This window comes from Danio rerio, chromosome 4, assembly GCF_052040795.2.
Source record: "Danio rerio strain M-AB ecotype USA chromosome 4, GRCz13ab, whole genome shotgun sequence".
Classification (NCBI taxonomy): Eukaryota; Metazoa; Chordata; class Actinopteri; order Cypriniformes; family Danionidae; genus Danio; species Danio rerio.
In genome coordinates this window covers 18,077,484-18,092,077 of record NC_141024.2, presented here as the reverse complement: position 1 = coordinate 18,092,077, position 14,594 = coordinate 18,077,484, and the positions used below count along the sequence as shown (strand labels likewise).

At 35.2% G+C, this 14,594-nt stretch overlaps 1 protein-coding gene across 5 annotated transcripts; it reads right to left on the bottom strand.

Annotated features, from left to right (window-relative positions):
• Positions 1–339: 339 nt before the first annotated feature.
• Positions 340–14,326, bottom strand: recql (RecQ helicase-like). Of its 5 annotated transcripts, none has more exons than XM_087247230.1 (17): positions 14,223–14,326; positions 14,001–14,129; positions 13,628–13,678; positions 12,672–12,890; positions 11,712–11,891; positions 11,522–11,628; positions 10,860–11,058; positions 10,621–10,787; positions 9,947–10,022; positions 7,975–8,123; positions 7,777–7,894; positions 6,126–6,264; positions 5,402–5,493; positions 4,776–4,992; positions 4,313–4,442; positions 2,345–2,481; positions 340–1,046 (listed from the first exon to the last, which is right to left on the bottom strand). In XM_087247230.1, the coding sequence occupies exons 3-16, from the start codon at positions 13,638–13,640 to the stop codon at positions 2,368–2,370; spliced, it is 1,920 nt and encodes a 639-aa protein (XP_087103356.1). In that variant the 5' UTR covers positions 13,641–13,678; positions 14,001–14,129; positions 14,223–14,326; the 3' UTR covers positions 340–1,046; positions 2,345–2,367.
• Positions 14,327–14,594: the final 268 nt, after the last annotated feature.

Genomic DNA, 14,594 nt, shown 5'->3' with positions numbered 1-14,594 from the left:
TTCTTCAAAAAGTCCTTTATTACGTTTTTAACAATCTTCAAAATACCTTCCTTTGTGAAAAAACCCAAACGGTTTGTAACAAGTGAAGGGTGAGTAAATGATGACAGAAGAAAAATGTAACATTTGTGAATTAACCTAAAAATAAGTTTTACGAAACCAAATCAAAGACCAAACATGGTTGATTAAAGCTTGAAAGATAAAGGGAAAAGTTCTTTATTTCTGAAGTAATTACCTTGCTCCAGATTCGGAATTTGCCTTTGTAATTAGCACATTAGCTACAGGTAGTTTTTTCCAACTCAAAATGTTATTTAAAAAATAAAAAACTTACAATCACACATCTTTGGATAACCAAATAAAGTTTAATTGACAAAAACATTTGATATATCTTCAAACTACTGAAAAGCAAATCAGAAAAAAAACAAAAAACTGAAGAGTAACGATAACAGAAACACGATTCACTGTATGAGCTTTCTCCTCATACTAACACGAGTCCACAAATTCCTGGCACCTTTGGTTAAAGTCGACCTTGATGGGAAACGGAGGCTTTTGAAGGGCTCTTTCATACATGTCAGCATCCCAGGCCGGGAGCTTTGCAAGTGCTCATGGGAAACGTAGTTGATCCTTCGTAACTGCTTGCTATAGTAGCTGCGCAAATGGTGCAGTTCCTCTACGGCAGCTGCAGAGATGATGGAGAGCTCAGAAGGAGCGCTTTCCAGATTTACTTTTGCCTGGTCAACATTAGGAGCGCAGTTCTGTTTTTGTCTCTTTTTTAGTGGAGATTGTTGCTGTTCGTGGGTGCTTTCAAGACCATTTTCGTCTTGACTTGTACAATTCTGTTCTTCCACATGGTTGACCTCTACATCAACCTCAAATACTGAGGTTGGCTTTATATACTCGCTTGCTTCTGAAGCAAGACTTTCAGTGTGGTTTTGAGAAAGTCTTTTCTCCATGTTTTGGTGATTTTTGTGAATTTTAGTTTTTTTACATCTTTGAACAGCCATGTTTGACTCATCAATGAAGGCCGTTTCTATGTCGTCGTGGACATCCTGGAAAAAGAAAAGAAACTTGAAACTTGTTATTAGTAATAAAGCTGTTTTTTATGAGAATGCAGAGCATAATAGTGAGATTAATGGCCCATGCAAAGCATTAAAGTTTTTTCTAATATTAATTTAATCTACAACACAACATGCAAATCAAAACACATAATAGAGTGTAGATATTAAGTAGGGCTGAGCGATAAATCGAAAAGTAATCAAAATTAGCATTCAGAGCCTATAATTAATTAAATTTTTTTTCAATTAATTTTTCTTTGTGTATGGAGTCACGTGACCCTGCTCTGTTTATACTTTTGCATCGAGGACACACATATGGTCCAACACAGACTTCACACAGTCGCGTAGCCCTCGCCATGGTTGAAGCCAATGCTGAATATATTTATTTTTAAAAAAGTGACTGTTCGTTTTAACCAACGTGTGTTTTAATTTCAGTTGTTCAACACTGATGTTCAATAAATAATCATAGTTGGTAAATAGTGTGTATTCTTAATTCAAAAATATCTCACTTGTAATATGTGTGCATATTTATTGTACAAAACTTGTCCGTGAACTGTGAGGGCCAAATAAATAAATAAAATAATCATTCAATAATCGTAATCAAGTTAAAATGTTAAATTATTAGAGATTTAGATTTTAGGCCAAATCGCCCAGCCCTAATATTAAGCATATTTCATACACTGTAACAAGCGATTAGTTGACTACTTTAAAAAGAAGTAAAACTGCTGCCTTAAAATAAGCAAATCTGCATAATTATAACAATTTTACTTAAAATTCAAAGTAAAGTCAATATTCAATTTTAAAGTCAGTGTGATATTAACATTTACAATGTTTATCAATGTTATTTAAAATAATTTTTTGTAATCTTTAAGTCTAATCATTTACGCCTATGTTTGAAGAGACGGTCCTTCACAATATTTTAAACCACACACCTCTTACCATTAGTTTGCTATGAAAAAATGATATGCAAAAAGAAAGCCCCGTCTCCTACTCAATATTCTGCTTTAGTTAGACGGAAACCAAAATACTGGAATAAAAGTCTCAGCAACTTCTGTTTCACATGGGCTTTAAGGCAATGAGTTTACTCAAATGTGTTTAAAGTAAAGTAACAAACCGCTTTGTACAGTGTACCAAAGAAAGGATAAGGTCTGATGTAAAATCAACAACTTCATAAACATAAGCAGATAAAAATAAATAAAATAAGAAAGTGGTAGATGTTTCTCCTCATTAAATGTTTCTTAGGCAATATCTACATGCTTTTGTTTTGTGAGTGTGGAATAAATGAACTGTACTTTTTGGTTCTCCTCCTTATGAACTAGGGAAGAGGCTTGACTTTCTTGGCTGATTTTTGGTCGCCACTTTCAGCCGGTCTTTTTCCTTCTACTTTGGATCTACTTTTCTCCCCAGAACTTTCTGAAACTTTCTTTACCTGTGGGGTGGCACAACAGCTTTATACCTGTGGTTGGGTCACTAAAAAAAGTCATTTGGATGGGTTGACACTATAACTGTAGGAATACAAGAGGTACAAGAGGTTACTGCATGTTCAATGAGGGGTCATGTCCTGTAGCTAAACGACACCCCAACACAAGAGGATTCACTCGTGATGGGAAAAAAGTTGTGTTAAATCTAGTGGGCTGTTGTTTGTAACTGATCTAATTCAACCAACACTGCTGAGTTAGGGTTGTTTAAAGCACAAAAAAAGTATTATCTGTGAGACGTCAGTGCAGATCAGTCTAAGAAAAAAGTCACATTAGTTTTGCATCAACTTGGCCACTTTGAGAAAACAGTCAGTTTTTCTTTCCCAGCAAGCATTTTTTGTGTGTTTAAAAGTAAATATCTAAACATCTGACAGACACCTAAACATAGACGTCTTTGCTAAAACAAGGCAGATGTCTAAAATGGTCCAAACTGGCAACTGGCAGTCTAAATTTAGCCTTGTTTTGGCAAGATATCGGTTTAGATGTAAATTAGATATTTTTTAAACACGAAAATGCAAATCAAGTCATTAGAGTTGCTGACTGTAGTATTGGTAACCTAGTAACTAACAGCAGACAAGGCACCATCGATGGAAACAGCTTATTAGTTACATGGGTGTATTGTTCGCTAGAAGTTTATTTAGTAATTGCATCTCCTATTATTTGCAACTACTTTTTTCAGCATTACCTATAAGTCCAACACCACCTCAAAAAAGCTTAAAAACATTCCGCACATTAAAAGATTGAATTCCAAATTTGGTGTTGCCATTACTTTTTTCTTGTGTGATACTTAAAATGTGCATTAACATAGCGTGATGGAAACCCTGCTAATAATCTTCTTGAGTGGTTAGCGATTCCTCTGCCTCTTCAAGCCTTTTATGATCAGAATTGTAAGATATAGAGTGAACTGAAAGCAAACGTCTAATAAAATGGAAAATATTTGATTTGTTTTGGCTGCTCATTTACACAATAATGACATTTTTGGGGCTTGAAAATGCCAGCCTACAGCCATTTTAGTAACTTCAGTAAATAAATGTGAAGAGGGACAGTTTTGACAACGTGGTCTTCTGTAAAGTTATCAGAAACTTTTATTTTACACTTAAAACACTAAATTACAACCAGGGAAAAAATACTTTTTATTTGAGAACTAAAGTAAATTACTTTCATTATTCAATTGACATCAATTTAGAAAATGGAAGCTACAAATATCATTTTGTATTTAGAGCAAATAAATTTTATTTGTGAACTAGGCATTCGATCTAAAATTATTTAGGTCTGATACTGAAGTAGTTAATGTAGTAGTCTAATAATAGTTAATCTAGTAGTTAATGTAAATCTTAAAAGCAACACTAAGTTTATGAACGTATTAGTTACTATGTTAAAAACAAAATTTGACTATGTGAACTGTGATGCACTCCTCAATCATTGTGATGACATCTACCTGAAACACAATACAACTGCAAGAGGTAAAATCAAACAAAACAAGATCAGCAGAAACTACAGAAATGAGACCAAAGGCCAGATTCAACAAATATAGTTAATCAAAAGCTATGGAGAAAATATAATTAATATTTTTATTACCCTGTAGCAAAACGTTACAAAGAAAAATCTGAAACTGAATTTGGATGGAATCTGGCCAATCGTCATCAATGAAACAAGGTTCAAAGAAGTATTAACAATCAATCACTGAGAAATTCTAGAAATTGCTAATCTATTAGAAAAACACGATCACTTGCACATAATATAGGAATTGAAAGCATCTGCTGATTTTGTTGGTTGTCTTACAGTACTCTGGGACGTCCCTCTCCTCCTCATCTTCATAGTGATGGAGTGACCGCTGTTCTTCAGGAGGGCTGCCTTACGACCCAGCTTCAGGTAGAAGTGTGTTGTGTAGGGAGTGAAGCTGAAGTCCTCACTTATGAAGCAAAAAAAATCATTTAAATGTACAAAAACAAATTAAGAATAAAATAACAATGGTATGTTCTTCTATGGACAGTTCAACCAAAATTTATATGCAACTCAAAATTGATATGCATATACTGAAATGGCTCCAAACCTTAATAATTTTTTTCTATTCTTGTAAAACAAAGAGAGGATATTGTAAATACTTAAAACTATGAGTTAGTAGGCAAATAAATACTATGGAAGTCAATGGCTTTATATGCTTCCAAAATATTTTCTTTGCATTTATCAAAAAATAAATTTGTGCAACCTATCCTTCCAAGCTTTAAAATCTATCATGAAATACCTGAAGTAGCCATGCAACAAAAGGTGGATGATAACAGACTCCACCTCCAGGCGTGACAGGGATGTGAGCTTTATCATTTTGCGCTGCTTGGCGGGCCCTTTCCCCAGCCAAGCATCACAGACTTTCAGAGGTGTCAACTTTTCATCCATAGAGCTGGCCAATTCTACAATATGAAGAACATCTCGAGCATGTTGCGTGATGTCCATTGTGATGTAGTCTGGGGGGAAAACAACAACAAACTATTACATAATTGGCTTCAACAGTTCAGCATTTTCATGTTAAGAACCGTAAATCTACTTGCTTTAAATCAATCTACTGCATTAAGCGCTATATGAATAAACATGACTGTAACATTCCATTTATTTGCAGAGCTATTGCGAACATTCACACTGCTATCATAAGATGCTTTATTTTTTATTATTTTTTGTTTGTTTTTTTATAGAGAAAAAATGCATCCAAGAAGTAGTGTATTTGCATAATTATGTAAAAGTTACTCTCATTAGCATGATTGATGTTTGCAAAACTAAAATATAGAAATATAAGAAATTCCTGGTTGCATGATTGCTATCGAAATTTGCAGGGCTAAAACGCAATCAAAATGTGCATATGAGAGGACTTTGTCTCACCGTTGCCATGCCGACAGACATCACACATTTCATTGCACTCTTCATCATTCCAAACTTCATCAAAATGAATGGCCATCATAGCACGACGACACCTAGAAGATTATATAAGATTTATGTGTTGAAAGGATGACAATAGTTTAATTTAACTTTTAAATTAACAATAAAATACCATGAAAGATATCCTGCATTCAATGCGCATGTGATGTGAGAGATAAATCAAAGACTTGAGAAGTAAGCAAGTCAGAGGTTTAATAAATGTATCTTTAGCATTATGAGGATTTGAGGATATAAATAATAAATAATATATATTGTCCTAATAATATAATATAATATAATATAATATAATATAATATAATATAATATAATTTGAAGCATCTAGCAGACTCCAAAACAGTGTACAAAAGAATAAAAAGGCAAAAAATCAGAGACGCAACACGAGTGCAGAAACAAAATGCCAGATTTGTTAGATAACTGGATTAGAAAACAAGTAGAAGGTAGAAATGAAGAACATTTATAGATTTCTTTTATTGTTGCGAGTATGCACTGGTTTAAAGTGTATTGATTGGTTAAGTGGGAAGAGGAGAGTTTTCAGCTGCTTCTTAAAACATGTGAATGTTTGAACATTGTGGGTGTAGTTTGACCATCAGAAAGAATCAGATTATGCTTCACTGTGAAATAACAGCAAGATGCCACTCATTTTGCTGAATAAATTGTGAGAACTTGCCTGTCCACATTTTGACAATATGCCACCATATTATGGAGCTTCTGCTGTCCAGTGTTCTCCATCACAACCATTGTGCTTATCCTAAAGATGTCCATAAACCCAAAAAACACAATACAATCTGCAGGGCTATCATCCCTTCCTGTGAAAAAAAAAAGTTTAAATAAATCTTTTTAAAAAGTACTAATTAACTGAAAAAGTCCAGTATTCATCAACAGCGAGACATTTACATTTAACAACGTTTTTGTCCGAATGACCAACAATTGAGGAGGCATACACACAAAAACTGCTAATTATACAACGGAGTTGTTAGATAATTAAGTGCTAGAGTAGAGGGGTTTCACAAAATAATTTTCAGAGGAGTATGTGATATGATTGATCGCGGCCGGTCTCTCATCTGTAATCATTAGGAAGCCAATCGAATTATTCCGAACTCACTATGAACAGACCATCTAGCATTACTAATTTTTTGAATAATCCCCCTATCTACCCCATCTCCCCTTTTTCCTCCTTTACCAGGGGAAGCTCTAAAAAACTACCTGATCTTGTTTAACAGAAGAGTGTTTCTACAGGTGGTTTGTCAAGCCCACTCACCTGCGTGATGCACAGTGCATAAATGCACATTGTTTTGGGGGGTATAGAGTGATTGTAAGAAACGGTCTCATGCAAATGTGCAAAACAGGTGCGAGTGTCGGTTAAAGTGTCAGAGTTAAAAGAGTGCGTTTTCTATAGGTGGTTTGTCAAGTCCACTCACTTGTGTGAAAGCACACTCAGAACTCCATGTTTATATGTGTCATGTTTAATTGTGTTTTAACTACTCTTATCTTCATTACATAATGTTGTTTTCAGTTTATTTTGTTGATATACATTTTATTCATCAAGATATACTTAACGGCGGCGCAGTGGCTAGCACGTTCACCTCACAGCAAGAAGGTCGCTGGTTCGATCCTCGGCTCAGTTGGCGTTTCTGTGTGGTGTTTGCATGTTCTCCCTGCGTTCGCGTGGGTTGCTTCCGGGTGCTCCGGTTTCCCCCACAGTCCAAAGACATGCGGTACAGGTAAATTGGGTAGGCTAAATTGTCCGTAGTGTATGAGTGTGTGTGTGTGGATGTTTCCAAAAGATGGGTTTCGGCTGGAAGGGCTTCCACTGCGTAAAAACTTGCTGGATAAGTTGGCGGTTCATTCCGCTGTGGCGACCCCGGATTAGTAAAGGGACTAAGCTGACAAGAAAATGAATGAATGATATACTTAACTGTGTTTATTTTAGTGCATCTTGGTTTGCTTGATTAATTGTATAAATTTTGTATTTTTTTTTAGGGTGACCATTTTAACATCTGTTCAGGGACAACAGATAAAAAAACAGCCTTCTGGCTAATTCTTGTGCATTTTAAGCAATGCTAGTTAATGTATGCTGTCCCTGCCAAAACAAAAATAAAATAAGTAGCAACAAATATTTTCTTCTAAATTGCAATCTGGTACATCTGAAAAAAACATTTTATTGAATAAAATTCTAAAATATATGGGCAGGGAGTTTATTAGCGATGACTACAGAGCTGACTAAAAGAAAGAGGAATAAATAACTGAAAAAAGTGCAGCATATATTAAAATAATTATGAAATGCAACTTCAACAAAAAAGTATCAAGATTACATTTACCTGCACGTCCACTTTCCTGATAGTAATTTTCGATAGATTTACTGATGGTGTGATGGATTACAAATCGTACGTCAGCCTTGTCGATGCCCATCCCAAAAGCCACAGTGGCAACAACCACCTGCATAGGCAAATACACAACATTAAACCAGAAAAAAATTATAAAGAAACAAGAAAGAACAGTAATTCTGCGTGTGCAACCTGGATTTTCTTGGAGGACCATCGCTGATGCACCAGAGACTTGTGCGAAGGCTCCATGTTGGCATGATATGGCTGTGCAACAATATCCCGCTTCTGCAGCTCTGTAGCTACAACTTCTGCATCTTTCTGAGAGAACACATATACAATCCCTGCAAAACGACAATGTTGTTTTTTTATTCTATTGGAGTAAGTGTTTTTTTAAATAAAAAAATTATTATGTGGAGAGCATAAAGGTGTGATCATCACAGAAAGAAAAGTAATGATATATGTGTCCACAATAACCAACAATACACTTTTCACAAGCCTGTTAAGACGCGTTTAATGATCAACAGCATCCTAAATCCTTGAAGGTTTTCAATATCTAGATTCTAGAACATTTATATTTAAAGGGTCACGAAACACCAAAACACATTTTTTGAGCTGTTGACAGTCGTATATGTGTCCCACACTGCTAAAAACACTATTAGGACACCTATATTTCACTAAAAAGTGTAAATTGGTTGTTTTTGCGTTATTTCAAGCAAATTCGTACTTCCTGTTTGAAACGAATTTTTGAAGCCGCGTCATGGTCATGACATAATAGCGTGTATTCCAGCGTGCAGACTGGGCGTCTGTGCCTGAGTGAGTCTTATTACGTCTTACAGTGTGATACATTAATGCATGAGTAAGGCTTGGTTCAAACCAATCAGCGCGCTCTATTGTGCAACTTCATTAATATTCATTTGTGTCACCGTGTTTACACCACAAAGACGCCACGTTGTGTTGGCAAAACAAGCGTGAAGTGTTGCTTTTATAGTTTGCTGCCGTTAAGTTTCGTTTTCATTTTCTCTCTGTGAGAGCTTATCTGGATCACGTGTGGATTAACAGTGTACGCGACGCTCGACAACAATAACTTACGTGTCTAAAGAGGATTATTGTTTACCTGAGAGCTGTTCTCATCTGCAAACGCTGAAATCTGGATTTGCTTGTAGTATTCTCTCCATAAAGACGCGGCTCTAGTTGCTGGTGATTGTCCTGTCTCTACAGATTTGGTAAGTGAGCGACCAGTGCTCTTTGTTTATTCAGTTTGTTCATATCGAATTAAGTTAACTATAGCACTGAGTGCAGAAATGTTAGCACCGCATTTAGTGACCGGAATAACACACGCGGCTTTCTGACGCTACCTGCCGTGTGCATCTAAGTTTCCGGGAAATGCGGAGTTTTTTTTTCTCTCATTCGCCGTGCGGTATCAAACATTGCATGAAAAATACATGCTTAGAGCAGATCCTCGAATCAAATATCTCGTTTGTTGCGAGGAGCATGAATGAATTCCCTGAATGAAAGAGCCAAACTGCAGTTAAAGTCCAACATTTATTAATTCAGCAAATAATTCGACTACAGATGTCCATGTAGGTTAAACACCATCGCTTTCTCCTGTCTGTGTGGGTGTGTATTTTGACTCTGAAACTCGCGCGTGCACAAATAGACACTCCCACACCATCCCACTTTAGTTCCTCCAACACTCCCCCCTAAACAGAGCTGGACACGCCCACTTTTCTGACTTTTTCGAAAGTAGAGGTGTGAAAACACCCTGCTGAAACGAGAGGGTTTCATGGCCCTTTAAATATGAATGTATGATATATTCCTTGCTTCAAATTACAAAAAGCTATTTGCCGCTTTTGCTAGGGGTTTCTAATGCAGCGTCCATAAGGACGAGAGTAAATTTGATGTTATTCCCTCCTCTGGTTGCTGTTATCAGTCTCACATAATTTCTTCCTTTTTCTGAAAGTCTTTGTACTCTCCCATTCACTGTGCTCTAAGTTTTCCCAATTATTCCGCTACTGAGAAACCTGGAAATGTGCAAATCGTTGATTCTCATGGTACTGTTCCTCTGTGTCAATACAATATAGCCGTCATGTAGACTTTGCTATTCTCAAGAGTATTTAAACAATTATTCAAAAGCCATATGTAAAATGTATATTATTTGATATACCTGATTGGTTTTTGTATCTCCCTCTGATCAGTGATGCAATTTGATCAGTGCAGTCTTCGTTATCCTTAAAACGAACCTGCAAAAGAAATTAAAAATTACTCGGATGCATCATTAACAAATTATGAATGCACTGATTGGGTTTTTTCTTTTAGGCATACTGACTTAAAAAAACAATAACTTTCAACCAGTTCCGATATCAATATTGATTCTAAACCTATATTTTAGCACTTTACCATACTAGCAACTAGTATTTTTTTTCTGCATTAAATAAATTTTACTTAACAAGGACTGGTTTGATTTAACATTCAACTGTTCAACATTTTGAGAGGCACAAGTTGAAATAAAAAAATATATATATATAATAAATTGCTATATGTAAATTTATAAATTTTTACTAAAGTGCAGTTGATTTCTTTTATTGTCTAAGTAATTTTAGCCAAAACTAAACAATTGCTATTCTGACATACATCAAATATTTTGAACATATCACATCTTGTATTTTGCAAGTTTTTGCGCTTTGCTCTGATTTTTCAAAAGATGTGCAACTTATTGCCTGCATGTAATTTTTAAACCATCACATATTACTTTTACATATTACTGCTGACAGCTTTAAATGAATCCAATGTTGACGACCGATACATTGATGCATCCTCAAAGATAATTGATTTGCATACCTCATAGTAAAGGTTTGGTCTGTTGAACGGTGCTGTAAGTGTAACGGGTTCCTGAACGCACAGGATCTTCTGGCAGTCTTTAAGAACGTTGCTAGTAGCAGTGGCAGTCAGTCCGATTAATGGGACATTAGGGAACTGCCTCTTTAGGATACCCAAGAGTTTGTAATCTAAGGAAAAAAACAGCATAGTCAGCTTTGGATTAAGAAGCTTCACTCTGTCTAGATAAAACAAAATCTCACCCGGCCTAAAGTCATGGCCCCATTGACTACAGCAATGAACTTCATCTACTGCAATGCGTGCCAGCAGACCCATGTTAAAGGCCTTTTCCAGTTTGGACATCAGTAGTTTGCTCTTAGCGATTTTCTCTGGGGTTACATAGAGCAATTTGAAGGGGCTATTTTTATCCGTCATCCCTGCCAAAATCCTTTTAGAGTCCTCCTGCAAATTAAGATACATTTTAAGCAGTTTCAGTTTTTAACAGCAAAAATCCACTTTTCTGTAAGTAGACTCTTTTAACTAATTTTATTTCTATTCAGCCAATCTCAGCATCTGGTGGAAACACTTTTAGCTTAGCTTAGCATAAATCATTGAACCATATTAGTCCATTAGCATCTCACTTGAAATGCATATTTTACCATTTAAAGTAACAACTTCAAACATTTTCACAGAGTCCAAGTACACAATCTAAATAGAGACGAGAGTTAAGCATTTTGAGTAAGATGCTAATGGTCTAATAAATTCAATGATTTATGCTAAGCTAAGATAAATGTGCTTTTACCAGACCTGGAGCCCAGCTGAATGCATTATAAAATTGTAAAACTTGTAAAAGAGGACTTGTAAAATTAGACTATTTCCAAAAAATGTGGAGTGTACACTGTCCACCTCATCTGTTATACTGTACCTTTGAACTGGAGGCATTGAGAGTCACTGCTGGTACATTAACGGACTGCAGATACATCAGCTGATCCTCCATCAGAGACACCAGTGGGGCGATAACTAATGTGAAACCTGATTAAAACAGGAATTAACACAAGTGCAAGAGCATTCAAAGTATGTCTAATTTAACAACATAGAAGTATTCAAGCCCATACCTTTAGAGCAGAGGGCTGGCAGCTGGTAACATAAGCTTTTTCCTCGACCGGTGGGCATTACCAGGAAAAGATCTTTCCCTGACATGCTCAGATTGATGGCCGCTCGTTGCAGAGGGCGAAATTTGGAAAGCTGGAATATGTTACATAGATTCACCTGAACTTCTTTAGACCAAGAGAAATCTGATGATAGAGAAACAGACATAATCATATTGAAAACCTTTATTATGTGGCTAGATTTAAAAAAAATAATAATAATAAATAAATAAATAAATAAAAATATCGTCACCTAGGAATTATAAGGTTCTATCTGCGTTCTGAATGATTTTGAGATATTGAGCTTCAAAGTTTTTGCATTCTATAGCAAACAGTATGTGTGCAACATTTGTTTTTTAAATAAAAAGCCTAAAAATGTAAACAACGTATAAAAAAAAATCCAATAATGTAAAAAAGTTGTCATTTAATAAGAATATGTTATAACTCAATTTTGACAAAAATGTCAGATAGAACCTTATGATTCTAAGGTGACGATATTTATTTATAAAGTCTGTTTTAAGGTCTGTTTACATAAAAATTACAGTAAAGTAGCAATATTTTGAAACATTATTACACCTTTTAAACAGTTATTCAGATATACAGTACCTATTTATAATTTATTTTTAGGCATCAATGTAACATGATCCTTCTGAAAAGAATTTTTAAGAGAGCTATATAAACTGACATTTGCTCAACATTATTACCTTCATAAACAAAAAAAGAATAAAAATAATAATAACAACAACAATAAGAAAGACTTACTGACTCCTGGTATTTAAAAGATACTGCATCCATTACTTTAAAATGGTTCAGCTCAGATTATTCTACAAAACCTCAAATACCTTTATCTTTGCTAGTCACCTTTGGGTTTAAGCTATTTTGGAGCACTATACACTTAATAACTAACTTCTGGAAAATGAGTAATACCAGAGTCTTCATAGTGTTGAAGGTCCTGTTTGCTGAATGAAGATTTGGGAGTTTTGCCGGATCCGGAAGGCTGGGCTGAGCTGCATGCTCCCTCCAAGACCTTCAGTAGTTTGTTCTTCCTGGAGTTTAGCCTCGTCTGTTTCTCCAGTAACTCAGAGATCTGCAATTCCACCATCTCCAGCTCTGCCTCCACCGAGTCCAACTCTTCCCGAGCATCATCTGCAAAAAAGACAGAAGAAAAATGTAGAAGATCCGTTTGTATTTTCGCACCAAAAATAAACAATTTAACAAATCACATCATAAGCTTTGATAAAAGTCATCACAAAATCAGTGATTTTAAGCTGCAAATACATAAAAAATTCACAAGAAAATCCTGGATAGACTTTATATTGTCAAATCAAGTCACATTTATATCAATAGCGCTTTATACAATGCAAACTTTGTCAAAGCAGCATTACAAAGAAATAATCAAAAATCAGGTATGAAGTGTGAAACAAGTTCAGCTCATTAGGTCCAAGGAAAGCTAGTTTTGTTTTTGTTAGTTCAATGATGATTCTGTTCAAGTCTATATGAAGTTCATTGTTGAAGAAAGGATGCAAGTGTCATTCTCTAATTAAATATGAGAGCATTTGTATTTGTAAGCAAGTGTCCATGCACTCATTTTCCACAAAACACACACTATTCCCCCAAGTCTCCAGGTTGCACTGTCATTTAATTCCCAGTGTCTCTCACCTCTGCTTCTGTAATGAGCCAAGCGTCACAGAGAGACGCAATGATGAAAGTCACACCACTGTGTTTACCTGTCTCTCTCCTCAAGGGCACATTAAGAAATATCCTGACAGTCGTATGCATACTCTCATATGAATACTTTTCTTTTTTCATTTTTAATACATACAGATTTTACATTTACCATGTATACCAGTGCACATAATGGGTGCTCAAGGAAATATACTCACCAACATTAGCCATTTTATGCAGCTCTTCTTGAAGGTTACAGATAAGGAGGACTGTAAGAGAGAGTTAATTAGTAACATTATTACTTAAAGAAACAAACTATTACTATAGATTATTTTAATGTTTTTTAACTCAAAGACACTTATCCTTACATTAAAGTGTATTTTAACAAGATACTAGACTTTATTGCATACACAGCCCGTCTTTATTGTGTTTTGCTTGGTGATACTGAGGTTAATAATAATACATGTAAACAATGAAACACAGATGACATATTTCTGGACGACTCAAGCATCGTCTAAAGTGTTTATAAGTCATGTTCAACATTTATGAATATCGAATGAATTGTATGAAAACGCAATTCAGCAAACTCACCGCTGAATGATCCTAAACCAGCTTCCTTCCACTTTCTCTTGTTTGCCCCAGATGAAGTCCTCGTTGCCCCACGCGACCATTAACGAGAAGTTGACCAATCACTGCATGGAGTCCAGACTAGACAAGAGTCTTGTTCAATGGGAAAATAAAGAAAAATAACTGTACTACTCACATTGCATCGTCCTAGAAATGCATTATTGACTACATTTAATCGTGATTGACCTGTAGTCGTGATGAGAAGTAAAGAAAAATGTAATATAACTCCACACACCTTCCTAGTGCTAAAAGTGCGGGCGACCAGGAAGTGTTGATTCTTTTTCCAAAATAAAAGTCACTATAACTATAAATTTGGGAAAACACCTAAAACACTAAACATTCAAACACGCATTTGGCTGCCATATTTAAATATCAAAAACTAGCTTAAAATGTAATGGCATTTGTTCTTGTTTAAAGACCTATTTTTTAAGTTTATTAATTTTATAATTATTATATTTTTGGTTAATTACTTAATAAATTTTAATAGATTTATGTACTGTTTATTTGTTTGTCCTGATAAATGATTGATTTTATTAAGAAGTTTTCAAGCTTTTAGAA

Bases quoted from the DNA above. Each gene is read 5' to 3' on its own strand.
- recql (XM_087247228.1), bottom strand. The intron at 4,443-4,775 runs GTATTTCATGAT...TTGCTTCATAAG, and splicing joins TTGTTGCATGGCTACTTCAG to TGAGGACTTCAGCTTCACTC. The intron at 1,047-4,312 runs GTAAGACAACCA...TTCTTTTTCCAG, and splicing joins GAGGGACGTCCCAGAGTACT to GATGTCCACGACGACATAGA.